The sequence below is a fragment of the Uloborus diversus genome, chromosome 4, assembly GCF_026930045.1.
Source record: "Uloborus diversus isolate 005 chromosome 4, Udiv.v.3.1, whole genome shotgun sequence".
Lineage (NCBI taxonomy): Eukaryota > Metazoa > Arthropoda > Arachnida > Araneae > Uloboridae > Uloborus > Uloborus diversus.
In genome coordinates this window covers 88,669,591-88,687,532 of record NC_072734.1, presented here as the reverse complement: position 1 = coordinate 88,687,532, position 17,942 = coordinate 88,669,591, and the positions used below count along the sequence as shown (strand labels likewise).

The following is a 17,942-nucleotide window of genomic DNA, read 5'->3' as shown; positions in this document are numbered from 1 at the left end:
CAGATCTAATCTGCATACTGGACACACGTTTTACGCACGAGAAAACGCATAAAAATGAGCTACAAAAAAAATTATTTTCTAGAAAACAAGAAGAGATCCCATGCTGTTTTCTTTTTCATGATGTTTTACACATAGCCAGGTACCATAATATATAAAAGGTTTTTTTTCCTAGTGATGCTGTTTTGAGTTAATTGCAATCAAAAAAGCACAATTTTTGAAAATTTGAAAAATATCAGGGCATTTTTCTCCTAAAAAAAATTAAACCTCAAACGAATTTTGTGCTATTTACTCTCTCCATAGTATAAACTTTCAGTATATGTCACATTTTTTTCGAGGGGTGGCTTTTTGGAGGGAAATAACACAGGTTAAACTTGCGCGAAAACGGATAAAATCCATACTTTGCGATCCCTTATCTGAAGAAAGCAACAATCCCCAACCAAAATAACTATGAAGTCATCATCACTAGATACAGTATAACCAATAAATATAAGCATGACCGTTAGGTGGTGTTTCTGTAAAGAGCTATAGCGCACTGAAATGCGACTTATAGAATTTTTCTAAAAAAGCGCTGCAAAACCTCAAATTTTGGGAATTTTTAACGAGCGAAAGAAAATTTTTGGAGGGCTGAAAATTTCAGAATGTTCACTTCTTATGACCTACTTTGACATATAAAAAAATCATGAAAATCAAAAATGGTCACTGCCAAAATTTCCGTTTTTTGTCTGAATTTCAAAATAATGGCTCTTAACATTCAAAATTGAGCACCCAATTAATTTGATAAGTGACTCGTAGTTTTATCTGACATAATTTTAATGAATTGGGTTTAATTTTTGGTATATAGAGTCGAATGTCAAGTATATCATCTAAGCCGCTTCATTTATTTAGTTTTAGGGGCTCCAAGAATGAAAATACGGATTCAGAAATGTAAGTTGCTGCAAATGAAATAGGATTTGCTTTTTCGCCGAGTGGTTTGCATTTGTAGTTTCAAATGCAAAAACAGATTTCAATACCATATGTTCTTATTTTTTTTCTTGGTTAGTCACAGATCCCCTACTAGAAGTTGGTGAACCTTTAAGGGGTCCGCGGACTACAGTTTGGGAAACCTTGGTGTAAAATATTACAATAATGTATGCTTTGCAGTTTCAACACATGATGCTTTATTGCATTTGATATAAATTCAACACTTTAAAAGAAAGAAAAAAATTTTAAAGTTGCCGAGGAAAAACTTATATAAGTTGGTCCTTTGCTAGCTTTTCCTCATCCACCGACTTGATGAGATTATTTCAATAATTAGAAAATTGGCATGAGCATTACCATTTTTACCAATAACCATATTTTATCCTGGTAAAATCTGAATGACAGCAAAATCTTTGTGACGACTTTAGTTGGTACCAAAGTTTGGCTACAATTTAAAAAAATACCTAGTTTCCCAGTCAGTAAAACATTTCCTGCTCGATAAATGTTATCATTATTTCACTTCACAAACTATATTAAATACTGACACAATGTCTAGACGATAGTTAATGACGATTATTAAGATTTGGACAGGTGGCAGATGAAAAATATATGTTCAGAAAAAGTAAACATTGAGAAGGTAATTTGGTGTATCCGTATTTCTAAGTAAGACGTACATGCTTCAATGCCCCCCCCCCCACTGAAGGATCTTTGATATTCAATTCAATTGTTTTTTTTTAAATATGATCTATTCAAAAGTTAATCTAAAAAGGGATATTGAAATGCTAGCTGGAAATATTTTTTAAAAATATACCCATTAATGCTTAGAGAATTTAACCAAAGTAATTTTTAAATGACATAGAATGTTTTCAACTTAAGAAGAAAAAAAATGTACACAAAGGAAGCTATTGCTAAATTTTGAAACATATTTTCCCGCTATGTACTTGAAATGCAATGCAGATGCATTTCATAGTGGATTAACACTTCAGTACAGAGGTTTAAGCTAATACCTCCCCCCCCCCCCCCCCCGCCCCAATTTGGCGATATCGGATTTTTTGCACAAAATTGAAATAATTTTCTTGCCAATGAGGCGATAATTTTTTAAGCATGGCATCCCTGGTAAAATTAACCTGTGTTTGGCAACCCGAAGGCAATCTTAGATCTGTTCAAACTTGTTTACTTGTTAGTAGTTTCACGTTGGATAGATTGTTGTTTTTTCGTGCAATATACCTTATAGGAAAGTTTATTTTGTGCTGATGTTGTGTTTCAGACTGAGTATGAAGATTTATACAATAAAAATGTAAGTTTTTTTTTTAGAATTAAAAAAAAAAACCTCTCACTTCCGAAATTCTTCATGTTTTACTAAATCTTGTGTGTTTTTTGTAGTTTTTAACTTTATATTTACTGCATGTAAATTTATTTTACAATTAAAAAACTAAAAAAAACACGCTTCAGTAGCAAAATTAACTAAAAAGTTTAAAATAATCTTTGGATGACAAAGTAATTGACAAAACACTTAATTTTACTGTAATAAAAAAAGCATGGGGGCTGCTTATTTACATTTTTGCATGGATAACAAGTGGAAGAAATTTAAGACAACTGATAAGAAGCCCCCATGCTTTTTTTTTTCTATTACAGTAAAATTAAGTGTTTAGTCATTTACTTTATATACTTGTCATTCAAAGATTATTTTTAACTTTTTAGTTCATTTTGCTACTAAAGTATGTTTTTTTTTTTTAGTTTTTTAAACTATTATTTTATTTTTTAGTTCATTTTGTTTCAAATAAGATTTAGATACTAAATATTGCTAACTCTTAAATGAAATCTTTGTGCATGTATTCGATTTTTATAATGGAATATATCTTAGTATTCTATTGCATTATTTGCATCAGACATTTTAAATGTTTTCTGGTAAATTCATGCATGTGCAAAAATTGTTACACTCCACAGCTCTGATTTGTACGTTGTAATTCTAATAAGCCACTGGCTATTCGTAAAAAGGAAAGTTGGAGCCACAAACATACAAGTTAAGCTAATAAGTATAAACTAATAACTTATCTATAATAAATTAATTTGATTATTATTGAATCGTAATCAGGTCTGAGGTTGCATTCCAAATTTTAAAAGAATTCGAAAACCCAAAAAGTGGGCGAAAATTGAGTTGCAAGATTATAAATTTAATTTTGGTGTAGACGGGATACGAACGCACACCCAATGATTCCCGGAGGTGGACGTCAGTAAAGAATCGCACCTTAAACCATTCGGCCACGAATGTTCATAAAGTGGTGGAATGTACTAACAGTAATAAGCCACTAGCTCTTAGTCCAAAGGAGAGTTACTCACACAGGGTGGCGACAGGAACTGTGAAAAAAAGTTCCCTGACTTTTCCCTGATTTCCCTGATTAAGTTCACCAAATTTCCCTGATTTACGTTACCAATGATAATGGTTTTCTTTCTTTGCTCTACTTGAAATCCATTGTATGTTTGTATTAAATGCAGTATTTTAAATGTTTTAAGTTGTGTAAAGTTGTTGAACTAAAGATATATTTTAAAAAGATGCTACTTTTTTAATAAAATAATTAAAAAAAAAAAAACAAAAAAACAAGACAATTTTTTTGGAAGGAAGGAAAAACCAACAAAACAGTATATTAAATTTTTATACATGGAAAGATTATAGAAAATTAAAAAAAAAAAAAAAACTTCACTTCCAGAAACCACTTAGCATAAGAAATTTACGAAACTATTAAAATTACTCTTAAAAACATATGTGTATTTATGATAGAACTAAAAAGTAATTGAAATTATTTTGAACTAAGTTTTCAAACAGTATAATAATTGTTGCAAGAATAACAATAGTGAAAGAATAGAAGTAATGTAGTTATTCTTATCTAACTAATTGACATATTTATGCAAAACAGATGAAACCATTTGACATCCATTCATAAGGAGCTTTTCTCTAATCTAAAATATAGGTTTTAATGAATGAATACAGCATTTTAACAATAAAAAAATAAAAATATTTACTTAAGTTCACAAGTTAACTCTATTTCAAAGGATTTCAGTATGTAACGAAAAAAAATCTTAGATTGCTTTTGTAACAAACAACTTTGAATGCAAGAAAAAAAAAGCAATTAGTTAATATCAAAATATAGAAAAGAATACAACTTGGTTATAAAATTAAAAAATTACTTAAGTCTGAAGAAAAGAAAACCTTTATAATCTGCGGTCAGGGGCGTAGCTAAGGGGGGGGAGTTTGGGGACAACCCCCCCCCCCCCGAAAAGTTAGTCTCAAAAAAAAAAAAAGAAAAAGAAGAGAGAAGAGAAAGGAAAAAATTCCAAGCGATTACACACACACACACACACACACATATATATATATATATATATATATATATATATATATATATATATATATATATATATATATATATATATATACACATACAGTGAAACCTGTGTAAGTTGACCACTTGCGGTGCACTACTTTAGTGGTCAACTTATAGAGGGTAGTAATGAAAGCTTTTTTTTTTTTTTGTCATTTCTTGTCCCATGCATTTTTTAACTAATTGGAATACTTTAAAGTCACTTTCATTGTTTAACATTACTTTAAAACAGTAAGAAAAAAATGTTGTTTAAATATTTTTTGAGATTATTTACCAAAATGATGCATTAAGTATCATACAAAATTAAAACTTTTGTGAATCGATCAAAAAAAAAAAAAAAAAAAAAAATGCCTCATTGCTTATGAAAAAGTACTTACTTGATATTAACAATTCCTAAAAATTCATAACAAGTCAAAAATGACTCAAATTCTTCATTTGATTTTTCCTTGTACATTTGTAACCATGGTAATCTATTTTTCAACAAAATAACTTTTTATTGAAGTTTGGCTCATTTTCTGGGACTTAACATTAGCCCAATGTTTTTCAATGGAAGCATAAATTTTCATATGTTTTTCTAAAATGGGTCTGGTTACTTATTTGAGGCACAAATGATGAAACGTTTAGTACAATCTAATGCTTTTGCATAGTGGTCAACTTACAAAGGGTTTTTTACACTACTCCAAACCAAAGCTGGTATATATTAATGGTCAAGATAGACAGGTGGTCAAGATAGAGAGGTGGTCAAGTTACAGAGGTTTTCCTTCATTATATAAGATTGGACTAATTCCGTTCCTGACAAAAGCGGTCAACTTAGACAGGTGGTCAACTTTACAGGTTTTACTGTACTATATATATATATATATATATATATATATAAAAGAAGTAACCCCCCCCCCCCCCGAAAGTCGGGTCTAGCTACGCCACTGTCTGCGGTGACAACAAATAGTATAACGGCAAAAAACAAAGTTCTTTTAATTGAAAGTTCTATTTTAGCAATTAAATTAAAAACCCAAAGAAGTAATAACTTTTAAACTTTTATAGTATTAATTTAAAAATCAAAGATTTCTTCTTGAAATCGTGATTACAGTACGTTAATTACTTCGAGACAGTGGGATAAAGGCAACGGAGCTAAGGCATTAATGAAGCCTTCCTCTTTGCCTGTATGGTTGTTTATTTTACGTAGCATTGAAAGCATAAAAGGAAATTTCAAGCTGGGTAAAATAAACAACCTAACAGACACAGAAGCGATCTTAATAAGTTCATCCTGTGGTTAATAAGTAAGATTCAATACTTTGACGTTGAGGAAAAAAGATGCACAAATATGGGGCAGTGTATAATCGCTCCTCATTAATTTTACTTTTTTTGAACAAACAATTGGCGGAAAATGTGTAGGGAATTAGAGTATTTAATTTTGTAAAGCAAAAAAAAAAACATTTTTTTTCCTTCATAAAATCAATTTTCCCTGATTTTTTGTTATTTTTTCAAAATTCCCTGATATTTCCCTGATCTCCCTGATCTGTCGCCACCCTGTCACAAGCATACAAGTGAAGCTAATAAAAGCGTGTGAAAAATAGTACGGTCATTTTATTCTAAAAGTTAATTCTTATTGATGCCAAGAACTATTCAGGCATATTCTGTAAACGTGCCTCCTTTGGGTACTGAATTTCTGAAAATAAGTGGACTAGCATTTCATAAAAATATGAAGGTGTTATTTTACGTAAAATATAGTAGATATTTTTGGTAGGTATTTTGAAAGCATTTCTGGATAGCAAATTAATGTATGAAATTTTTGCATGGTTTATGTTTGGGATGTTCTGTTGAGACATTTTTACTTTTCATACATCGAAATGTGAATAACTAAGCGTTTTTTTGGCTGAAATAATTATATTTTGTGGATGTTTTCCACTTTAAACGTAGCATATTGAATCTTTTTGTTCTGTTTTAGTAGCATATGAGAAAAGTTTTTGTTCAATGAAATGCATGTTCGAAAATAGCTTTTATTTCTATTGGTACATATTTCTTTGGTGAGCAGTGATAGTAATTTGTTAATTTAAGAATTTTAAATACCTTCTAATAATTTTTCTTTGTGTGCAAAAACTTTCCAGTTTCTGATATTTTTGAAGCAAATATTTGCGATGTTTTTTGCTGTGGTTTTATACTGTTTTTATATATATTGTGTTCTGAAGTGCTTTGATCATGTTTCTTTATCTGAATTTTTCCTGTTGGCACTGAAAAAGCATTACTAAGAACGATGCATGACATATGTCGTCATACATCGTTTTCTTGGCGATGCTCTCTTGGCGCCATCAGGAAAAAAGTCGCCAAGGGTGGGGTATATGACATTAGTTCCAACTTCTAAATTTCTGATTTAGAAGAAGGAAGTTCATTCATTCCTTAAACTCCCCACTTCCCTCCCCTCCCCCCCTAAAAAAAGTAAATATTACAATGTATAAAACTAAATCAGAGTTTGAAATACATCTCTAAAAATTTCTAGACAAACTGCTTATACAATAATACATGCAACCTTCACAAAATGTGTACTTCACAAAATTGAAAAGCAAAGTTAAGAAATAAAATGTTTGGTGCCTTGGAACTAGATGAACAATTAATAAATTTTCCAAGTTCTTAAATATGAATTAAAGATAAATTAATCAACAATATATAGCATTTATGTTTTTAAGCGAATAAATTTTTGAATTTAAAAGATTAAGAACAAAATAACATTAAGGCTATTTTTATTTTTTAAGATCATTCACTACATGATTTGAAGTATACTTTTTCAGTCTGGTAATTGTTTCTTTTTGATGTATTTAAAGTTTTTCCTTATAAAGACAATTATCTAACTAAACTAGCTTTCATAGATGTTCAAGAAAAATATAAATAATTAAATAAGAAAAAAAATGTTGTAGAACAGCAGCGAGCAAAAACCTTTTGAAATTTTTTGCTTAAATTTGCCATTTTTACTGTAACAAACATTTGGTTCTTCAAATCTAATAATCATCAGGTTTAATAAGTTTTCACTACTGAGATGATAGTGAAAATTAAAAGAAAGGGTTTAGCAGTCAAAGTTTTGCAACTTTTAAATTTTTTAAAATGCAGGAGAAATTTCTTGAGCAGCAGGAGGTCAGAGAATGAACACATAAGCAGGAACGCCCTGTCTAATGCAGGCGAGTTGGCAAGATATATATATACCTAAACCTTTCTTCAGGAAATACAGTCGGGCCTAAATATATCGAAGTAGCGAATTGCCGGAAAAACTTTGATATACAGAATTTTTGATACATAGAAACGATCTCATTTTATCATAAAAATCTTCTAAAACATGAAAATTAAAGCTAATTTTCATGCATTTAACCCAATTTCCAATTTATACAAGCATCGGATTAAATGAAAGCTATTAATTGAAAAATAAACAGAAATTGCATTTTTCTACCTTTATACATCCTCTTTCTTCGGCAATTCAACTTGATCCGCAACATATGGGGATTTTCATATTGACAATGTAATCGAGAGAAAAGTAAAAAATCCATCTATTAACTTGAATGATTTTTACTGAAGCTAAAAAGACTAGGAATGATAATCAACAGACAAAAGGGATAGCCTGAAACTGATTTTACGGTGTTACCGATTATAACTAAGATTTGAAATAAACTTGAGGGAATTTAAGAACTCCAGAACGGAACAACGACCTACCTACACACCCATCAAACCCAGATTCCTTAAGAGTTTTGTAGCAATCTTTAGTGAACATAATTTTCTCCCCTAACCTTCATTTTTCATGAGACAAACAGTTTAAAGTGGAAAAAAAATCTACGATTGTCTCAAATTTTTTTTCGATATATAGAGATTTTTTCGATATATAGAAACAATTTTTCTATGTAATGAATTTGCTGGGATTTCAATATATAGAAAATTTTGATATGTGGAAGTTTGACTATAAATCTTTATGAAATGATATGCGCAATGTTAACTTGGTGAACAAAGCAATTACTTTAATGAACTTGTTTTTACACAATTTTAACTTTTAGATAATTACACATTAGAGACGTACCGAGTACTTGGTAACTACTCGATACTCATCCTACTTGGCCAATTTGCCGAGTATTCGGTACTCTGCCAATACCGAGTAGTTGCAAAAAATTGAATATTGTCTAAGACAGATATTAAAATTTATAAAAAAGCGCAAGCATATATAATAATCTGCAATCATTACAATTCAAATTTACAAGCCAAATTTAAATTTTGAGAATAATGAATTTTGCAATGCTTCAATGGCATAAATCTTTATTTTAATGTCCCCAAAGTTAATAAAACTTATTTATTAAAATTTGTGCAATAAAAGGTAAGTATAGAAAATATGGAATTTTTATATTAAAAATGGATTTTTGCTACCAACAAAAATTAGTTATAAGAAACATAAAAATACCTTTGCTTAAAAAATAAAAGGTTATAAAACAACGTTAAAAGCACAGTGCAGACATGTGTTTTGGCATTACAAGGAATTCCTTTTTCAATGCACAAAATGTGAGTCGTAGATATAAAGGCATCCGACAAAAGTCGGATTTTTTTGTCGAATATCTTTACATTCTTTAGCTCACATTTTATGCACTGAAAAAGACGTTCCTTGTGACGCAGAAACACGTGTCTGCAGTGTTCCTGCACATTTGTTTTATTTGCTTTTAAAAATTATTTATGTTTGGAAGACTAGAACTATAATAGATTGGTATAATTTCTTTTTATTCCAACTTGATTAATCATACCTTTTATTTATTTATTTTTAATTTTAAAAATAATTTTTTTGTAAAATTTTTTACATAAACAAAATTTTTTAAATAATGCGTAGTTAAATTTGAGCAGGAATTTAGTTTTAAAAAATATTATATGGGCAAGGAGGTCTATAATACTATTCTAATAAGTTCAAAATTCATCACATGTGTGTGGGTGGTTCTTCTCAAAACATAATTTGTACTTAGTAACTCAGCCTAGTAATGAAAATGACTCGAAACTAGGCCAAAGTGCTACTCGGTACGTCTCTATTACACATACATAAAAACTGGCGCTTTAGTACATTTTGTCGTTGATTGTTTTCATGATGATAGAGCCCTCCTGTTATAGATACTTGCACTAACAACTCAGACTGTATCAATTACTTCATCAAGAAAATTAAAAGTCTTGAAATTAAACTGCAAGTCGAGATTTTGCTTTAATGCTTCATTAAAGAAACATTTTTAAATTACAGATTAGAAATAACTGAATATATATTTACAATATCATGACTAATAAATAAAAAAAATGTTGCCCATACTTATAAAGTTTTGAAAAGTTTAAAATAGTAACAATTTTATAAAAGAACTTTATTTTATGGAATTATAAGGATTCAATTAATGATGCACAAAAAGTATGATGAATGCTTTCTTATTGTTACCAAAAAGAAATATTTAATATTTTTTCTCAAAATTAAATAAAATCTTTGGGCACTTTTGAGTGCAGGTGCAGTTTATGTGAGGATTTCGAGGAAAGAACTGCAAATATGCATTTTAATAAAATTTAAGAACAAATTTTAAGCAAAGAAATATAAAAAGATCACATGCCTTTTCTTTCTCTATTTTTGATGGTATAAAACTTCTTTTGTGGGGAGGAAAGTTTGTTACTGGATGCTCCATCTTCTCATAAGTGAAGAAATCTTCAAATGGCTGAAAAAAGAAACAAATATACTGAATTAAATATAAAATTTTTCACTGCTATGAATATTAATTTAATGGAACTATACAATGAAAATAAAATCAGGCAAGCATTTGTTTTAATAACTCTAGGCGCAAAAGAAAGCAGTACCCAATACTGCTAAAAATGTATCATGTAAAAAGAAGGGGAAAATGAAGAAAATTACTTGATATTGATCTTCCTTACTCGCAAACCTGCCAGACTGAATTCGTTGAATAATATCCACATCTTCATCAGTAAGGAAAACTTTTTCACCAGTCATTTTATTTTTGACAGTTCGCCTATCCAAATAAAAAATGAAGTTACTTTTACACACATAGAAAAGTTTAAACATGATTTAGCAGGACTTAATCTAAAAGCATTTTTTAACAAAGTTCAAGTGATGTCTAGTAAGAAATAGTAACAATCAAACACCCAGAAAAAATATAACAGTAATGCATAAATATAATCTTGGTTTAAGAAAATACTACACCCTCCCCCCCCCCCCTCCTTGGACCAAAAATGCTTTTAAAAGTATTTTAAGCATTAACATTTTTAACAGTATTAAAGATGGTAATGCTTAAAATAATTTTCAGTACTAATAATACTGAACAAGTGCTCATAGTTTTATTTTAAAATCTTCTGATCAATCCAAAAAGGGAAACATTTAGTAGGAAAATACAAAGAGCCTCAGAAGCAAAATTAAAAAACAAGGGCTAGCTCCTACTTATTTTGCTTGTCAAGTTTTGTGTTTGGACAAAGGCTTGGCGACCATTTGACAACAATATCCAACTGAAATTGGTGTCAAAGCCCATGATAATACTTGAAATCTGAATAGCAACATCAGACGGGGGGGGGGGGCCTGATTTTCTGTAAACTTTCCCACAGTGAACTATACCCAACTCTGAGTGCTGTAATTTGAAAGCAAAGTTAGCTAGTGAAAAAGTTATAATTCTGAAATATATCTGGAGACTGTTCCAGCTAAATAGATATATAGCAGAGTTGTTTGCTCTTTTCTTTTTCTACTTTTGAACTGCCACATGCACTTTACTGTTATTCTAGTACAGTGAAACTTCTATGAGTGACCACCTCTACATAGCGACCACCTCCATTAACGACCACTTTTCTGAGGCACCGGATTTCCCCTGTATATGACTAATGTTAAAATACCTCTGGGAAAGACCATTGAAACCTCTCACAATGACCGGCAAATCCTAAACCTCAGCATTCAAAAATACAGGAATTTTTGTTAGAGAAAACTCAAAAAGAGAGAGACAACAGAAGAAAAGCAATAGGAAATAAAGTTCATATGTACACATAACAGTTTTCTCATATCAACAAAGGTGGAAAGAAACCAGAATAAGAGATTAAAATCTATTCTCCAGTGGGTCCAAACGTGTTCCTTTCTTGCTCTCTCTGCTTGGAACCTCGTTCAAGTCATAAAAAAGAGGGCGTTGTTTTTCGGACCCTAGGGAAGCTAAAGTGGCGCATGCAAATCTCAAGGCAAGTCAAGTGTGCACCTTACACTGAGGAAGGTTGATAAGAATAGAACTTTGTTAAAAGGTTGTTTCTTGGTTGCTTACTGGAGAGGGGCGTTAGAAGGGAGTATTCCTACTTCATCAGAGTGGACAAAATCTATTTTTAGTGCCTTTGAAAGCTCAAGAATTGGTTTCAGTGAATTTGTATTTTGCTTTTCATCACCATACCATACATCGCAGTCAGAATTTCGAAAAACCGAGCAATCTCACGCTCGAGAAACATGCAAAAGTCTTGAACTTACACAAGAAAGGAAAATCAGAAAGGAAATTAAAGGAAATTAGCAGTGAAAAAAAAGCTGTCAGCACAACAAACTCTAACAGAAATAGATAATCTTACCTTGTACTAATAATAAGGACACATTAATTAATTTATTTTTGCAGCTGAAAACTAAACTAGAAACTAAAGTTGTTTTAGGAAAAACAAAGACTCTGGCAGGCAAATTTTAATTTATTTTTAGTTTTGAAATAGAAAAATCATGTAAAAAGTATATTTTATATTTAAAATTTAAAAAAAATGTTTCTTTATTTAAATACATTCTTATGATAATGTTCTTGGTTAATACACTGCAGGAAGAAGGTAAATAACAACTATGGGTGCTATATTTGCATGTTCGAAAATGACCTCCAAGAGCGACCAACCTTATTAACGACCACATTTTTCAGGAATGAAGAGTGGTCGCTCCAGAGAGGTTTCACTGTATTTAAAAAACTCTTGTAGCCCTGAAGTCTTTTGGTTACAATCTCTGGGGGAAAATAGATTTGTTCAAATTGTGGCACAGCAAAACAGTCAATTGCTCTTTTTGTCCTTATACCTTAAAAAAATTATTGTTACCAGCAACGTTGTTGTTCTTATATGGTAGTGTTTTTTTTTTTCTTTTTTTTGGATTCTAAGTTTGAAATCACAAAAATGTTATTTTAATACAGATAACATTGAGGTACAGTATCGCTAAACACAGAAAAAAACTGCAGTCGAGAATTTTGACAGCATTAATACTAAGTTCATTCAGAATTATATGAGACTACTTCATAACAGGAAATACAATTTGAAACATTTTCTGTCTTTATGCAACAAATACTTTTGTGCAACAAAGTAACAATAGTAAACAGCATAACTCAAGCACAAATCAGCATACTGATTGCATTAATTTGCTTATTTGTGTTGGAGTTACCTTGTTTACTGTTTTTCTCTTTCTTGCATTAGATTTTTTTCAAAGGCAGTCTTGTTTTTTCTAGCAAAAACATCACGACAAAATTCTCCTGCACAGTGAATGGTTTTCTAATTCCAAAATTAGTTCATATAGAAATTCAATCAAATTACAAAATGAAGAACTCAAAATAATGCAAATGAAAAAGGAGGCAAAACTTCTTTAGTTTCTCCATTGCAGAAAAAAAATGTTATTGGATGACATGAAACAAAACAATTGTTCATGTTAACAAAAAATGTTAACATGAAATGTTATGGATTTCATGTTATCTTCTCCCATTAGAATCGACTAAGACTCTGAAATCAAGGGAACTGAGCTTCAAAGAAATAAAGAGTCACTGGGTACAACTGGATGTAGCGAGTATGTACGAGGGCTGTTTTTTTTTTTGTTTTTTTTCGTGCCACTAGACGGCAGGGCGAGCTGCATCGGCCAGCAATGCGCGGCAGTCGACTGCGCACCTCTCCCACTACAACCTTACTCGTTTTCGGGCGTCCAACGCCAATACCAGTTTATCTAGCGACACATAAACATGGTTACCATGATAGAGTCTCCCGCCAAGTGTGAGTTGCGAAGTGTCATTCCCTTCTTGCAAGTTGAAGGGTTATCTGCAGCAGAAATTCACCGTAGAATGAAACGAGTATACGGTGAAAATTTTATGAGCCCAGTGGGTGATTGGTATAGGAAATTTAAAGATGGACGAGGTGATATTCTTGATGAAGGGGGTCAAGGACGAAAGTCGGTCGCAAACGAAGACCTTGCTGATCGAGTTGACCAAACTGTAAGAAGCAATTGGAGGTTTACGGTTACGGACCTATCCGATCAGTTTCCTGAGAATTCAAGGTCAGCCCTATACAGTATCGTAACTGACAAATTAGGCTACAAAAAACGGCGTGAAAACCCATCTCAAATCACTGGTGGCAAACTTCTATGAAGAAGGTATTAAGAAGCTTGTACCAAGGTACGAAAAATGCCTCAATTTAAATGGCGATTATGTTGAAAAGTAACTAATAATGTACCTAACTTTTGATAATAAATTTATTTAATTACTCTCATTTGTTTTATTTTTATGCGACATCGGAAGTTGATAAAAAAACAGCCCTCGTATACTTCAATGTAAGATAAGGTTTCCTTTTCCTTGTGTTTAGAGTCAGTAAGAGAAAGTGTTGCCCACAGGTGAGTGGAGAGAATAGTAAAATTTACTACACAAGGGACTTTTTCTTGCAGAAATTGAAGCTCATTGTTGGAATAAGAAATTCACTGACTGTCTAGCCAATGATCAGTGTAAGAAATAAGAATTGAAATCTTGGTGCCATGGTGACTACTGAAACAAGCTGTCTGAGGGTCAAAGTGAAAAATCTAGATACCAATTTTGATAAAATAAACATGTATGAGGTTACCAAAAATCAAATACTATATAGAAATAAGGCAAAAATGCAGAGTCTCAAGACTGAAGAAATGCTTCTTATCTTTCTTCACATTGGCTGTGAGTTATGGTAGCTATAAGTTTTATGCACAAAAGGTTTGATTTGATCCAAAATTTAAGACGTCAAATTTGGTAAATAGGATTGGAAATTTAGACATGAAATAGAAAATTTTGGTAGCAAAATACGCCTAACAACTGCTTAGCTATAAAACTGCCAGTGATAATCGTTGTACTTTTTCCAATAGTCCTATGCAGAAGGAAGTAAAACAATTTTCCAACAGACAATTTCGAAAGTCAATGCAGGTGATAAAGAAGATGATGTTTATGAAATATCATTCTATTCTTTCCATGTGGCATTTTTTTAAATGTTTAAAATTGTAATTATTAACACAGAAGTTGCTAGATGTATTTTTTTTAATGGGGGGAGGGGGGATATCTTTTAACTAGAATGTAAAAGCAATGAAAAGGAGGGGGAATGAAGGGGAAAAAAAGAATTGAAAAGGGAAAAATTACCAGTAATTAGGATCATCAATCTTGCTCAAGAATTCATCAATTTCATCATTTGTTGCAGGCTTCATAAGCTTCTTACCTTCAATATCATAACCGATGTGAGGGAAATCATCATACCATTGCATTGGAATATTACCAACTGTGTTTCGAATGTCCTGAAAAATAATTTTTGAAGAAAAAATGAAATAACGTATGGAAGCAAAGATTCCTTTATTTTTCTGAACACGTACATATAAAATAAAATTCTTCTTTTGGATACATTTATCTTCAAAATCTTTAAAAAAGCACCTAAAAATATTTACTACATCAGCATTTTCCACTAAAGAAGTTCTATGGAAGCTATATCTTTAAAAATGGAATAATTTTATTTTTCTATCACTACACTAACTTCCTTAATTCCAGTGATGTCCAATGCCAAATTTGTTGACTGATTCCTATATAATAGTCAATTCTAAAACTAACATCTATTTTCTCTATCAGGTTGGGATTTTTTGGAAATTCCAAATTTGTAAAAATTGTAACTTTAAAACACCCTATTTTTTTCTTAAAATACCTTTTTTATCTTCTGCCTTATGCTAGTATTTATTATTTGATATAAACAGGTATGAGATTTAAAGAAGGAAATGGTGCGGGGCACAATCCCACAGTATCCGTAACCTTGAGTGAAACTTTCTAGAATACAAACCAAAGAGCCTTTTTTGTAGTTTTTTATACTTTAATTGTGAATTATTTTTATTAGAATATGAGATTTATATTTATTTTCATTTTATGATGCTAATGCTTTTGCTTAAAAATTTTCTTTATCCAATTTTGATGTCAGCGTGTAAAATATTTGCAATTTTGTCACAAGTATTGAAATTTCTTTGGATCGCTCAAACTTGTCAAGACTGTTAACAGGAGTTTTTTTTTTTCAGTTTGCCAATAATTTCTTTTTAATTTAAGTTTAATTTCAGTATTTACTCATTTTTTTTTCTTAACATACCCTGATTTTGTTGATTGAGTGGCAACATCTTCAGTGACATATGAAACAGAGCCAGTCTCATAGAATCACTAATTTTCATTTCTTTGATATCCTGATAGAAATGTGCATCCTTCTGTTTGCCATCTAAATGTCTGAAAACTATTCCTCAGAATAAAGATCAAAATTGGAAATTTTTTCTGGTCACTAGTGGGGGAGTAGAAGCAAAATTTATAAATTTATTAGCGGCCACTCCTTTTTTGCTATCGCCACTTTCTTGTTAACCAAAAAAAGTAACATAACAATAAAAAATTAGCTAACAGTAATGAAACAAAATTAAATCAGCTTTAAAACTGCCATAAAATGTAACTATTATTAGTTAAATAAAAGTTATTAATAGCATTAACATCAATCAAGAACACAGGTGGAATTGGGAAAAGTTGATGAACAAGTGGAAAGTGATAATATTTTATGGTCACCATTTTGTAAATTTAGTCGCCACACGGCAAGGCGAGTGATGGACTGGTAATTCTAATCTTTTTTACTTCAGAAAATTAAACTCATGGAACAACTTCAATTTTTGGCATTTTTACATCATGTTTATAACAATTAAGGGAAATTAGAGGAAGAAAAAATTATTTTAAGTTATCTTAACGTCAGTTTTTATTTTCAATTAAACAATTTAAAATTTTGTGTCTTACAAGAAAACCAATTGAATGGGAGGTAAGAAAATTAATTTATTGGGGCCAGAGCTAAGAACTACATAGAAGTCATTCCATATCAAAACATAAAAACTACAACCATTTTAGGACAGTGCCATTATTTGACTTTATTTTGCTTCCTCTCCTTTTCTTTTGTACTGCTCCAACAAATTAATTTAAAATGTTGAGTATTTGACATCAATCAAAGCATATACAAAAAAAAAAAAAAAAAACTATCTAAAAGCATTATCTAGCAGAAAATGCAAATAATTCTTACTTCTTCATCTGAAGTATCTTCAGCATACTCATCCACAGCAACTTGCCTTGAGCTTTCACCATTAATGGAAGCATTGCTAACATTACAAGGTTCTGCCAAGATTTTCTGATCCTGAAATACAATTTCAATCAAAAAATAAATAGCACCCATTTTCTGATCTTGAAATACAATTTCAATCAAAGAATAGCACCATCAAACTCGAATCTGGATATCCAATTGCTAAACCATCTTAAAACAGCTTGAGCATGCTACTCTTGCAGTCTACTAGTTTACTGCTCTTAACTAATGGACAGTTTTATTGTGCACCCGAAAAATAAGGAAAAAATTTGTGAAAAGGTGGTTCCTTATTCTTTTTTTAAAAAATTTAAGAGCGATTAAAATTTACTGAATACGTATAAGTTGATATAATAGGTTTATTATAATTTACTCGCAACAGTATTTTGACATAAAACTGAAGAGTTATTCTACTGATTATGATCTACGAATAAAACTTCTACTTAAAAAAATAATAAAATAAAAACAGAATAACTGATTGAATTAAATGCTCAAAACAGTTATGGTTGAACCACAAAACTCGCAGGCAATTCCTCGGTGTTAGAAGTAAAAATTGCACGAAATTTACTTTTAAAAACCAACATACTTATTGGCTAACACTTTTGAAACAGATCAAAATATTTTTTTCAAATAACATGGTGTTGGAAGTTAAAATAAGTGTTTAAAACCTATTTAAATTACTTTTAATTTTGCTATAAAATTTGAGTAATATGTTAATGACAATCAGAGGCGTGCTTAGAGTTTTAGCGGCCCTGCGCGAAATTTTTGAATAGTCGATAAATAATCATTTTTATTATTTATTTATTCTCTCCTAAAACATGACACATTTCATTATTGCACACTACAACCAGCACATAAAAATTTACAAATATTTTGACATTTTATTATAAAATTGCTACATAATGTGAATTTAAAAAAAAAAAAAAAGAAAGAAAAACAGATACAACAAAATTTGCCAAAAATAAAAATTAATTTTGAAAAAAGAAAAATCTAGAGACAAATAAATTATGATTTATTTTTAAAAAATCATTTAAAAAAAAAAAATTTACTGAAGATTAACTTTTTTTTAGCTTTCTGAGCAGCAAATCGATCAATTAAATTTGAAAAGTGTATAAAAAGAAATACATAAATCATTTTCAACCAATATTAGTGCTAGAGCATTAGTCATAGTTGAACTTCAATACGTTCTAATTAATTTAAGCTTTGAGAATGAATGCAATTAACAACATTTGGTGAAGC

The 17,942-nt window shown here is 30.6% G+C and overlaps 1 protein-coding gene across 1 annotated transcript in view; it reads right to left on the bottom strand.

Annotated features, from left to right (window-relative positions):
- The window catches only part of LOC129219702 (ribosome biogenesis protein bop1-like), a 52,029-nt gene extending 35,275 nt beyond the window's left edge, over positions 1-16,754 (bottom strand). The window contains exons 1-4 of the mRNA XM_054853984.1: positions 16,650-16,754; positions 14,717-14,868; positions 10,225-10,339; positions 9,929-10,030 (exon numbers count right to left, since the gene is read on the bottom strand). Coding sequence (XP_054709959.1) covers positions 9,929-10,030; positions 10,225-10,339; positions 14,717-14,838 — 339 coding nt within the window. The 5' untranslated portion in view covers positions 14,839-14,868; positions 16,650-16,754. The remainder of the gene's footprint in view (positions 1-9,928; positions 10,031-10,224; positions 10,340-14,716; positions 14,869-16,649) is intronic.
- Between the last annotated feature and the right edge of the window lie 1,188 nt (positions 16,755-17,942).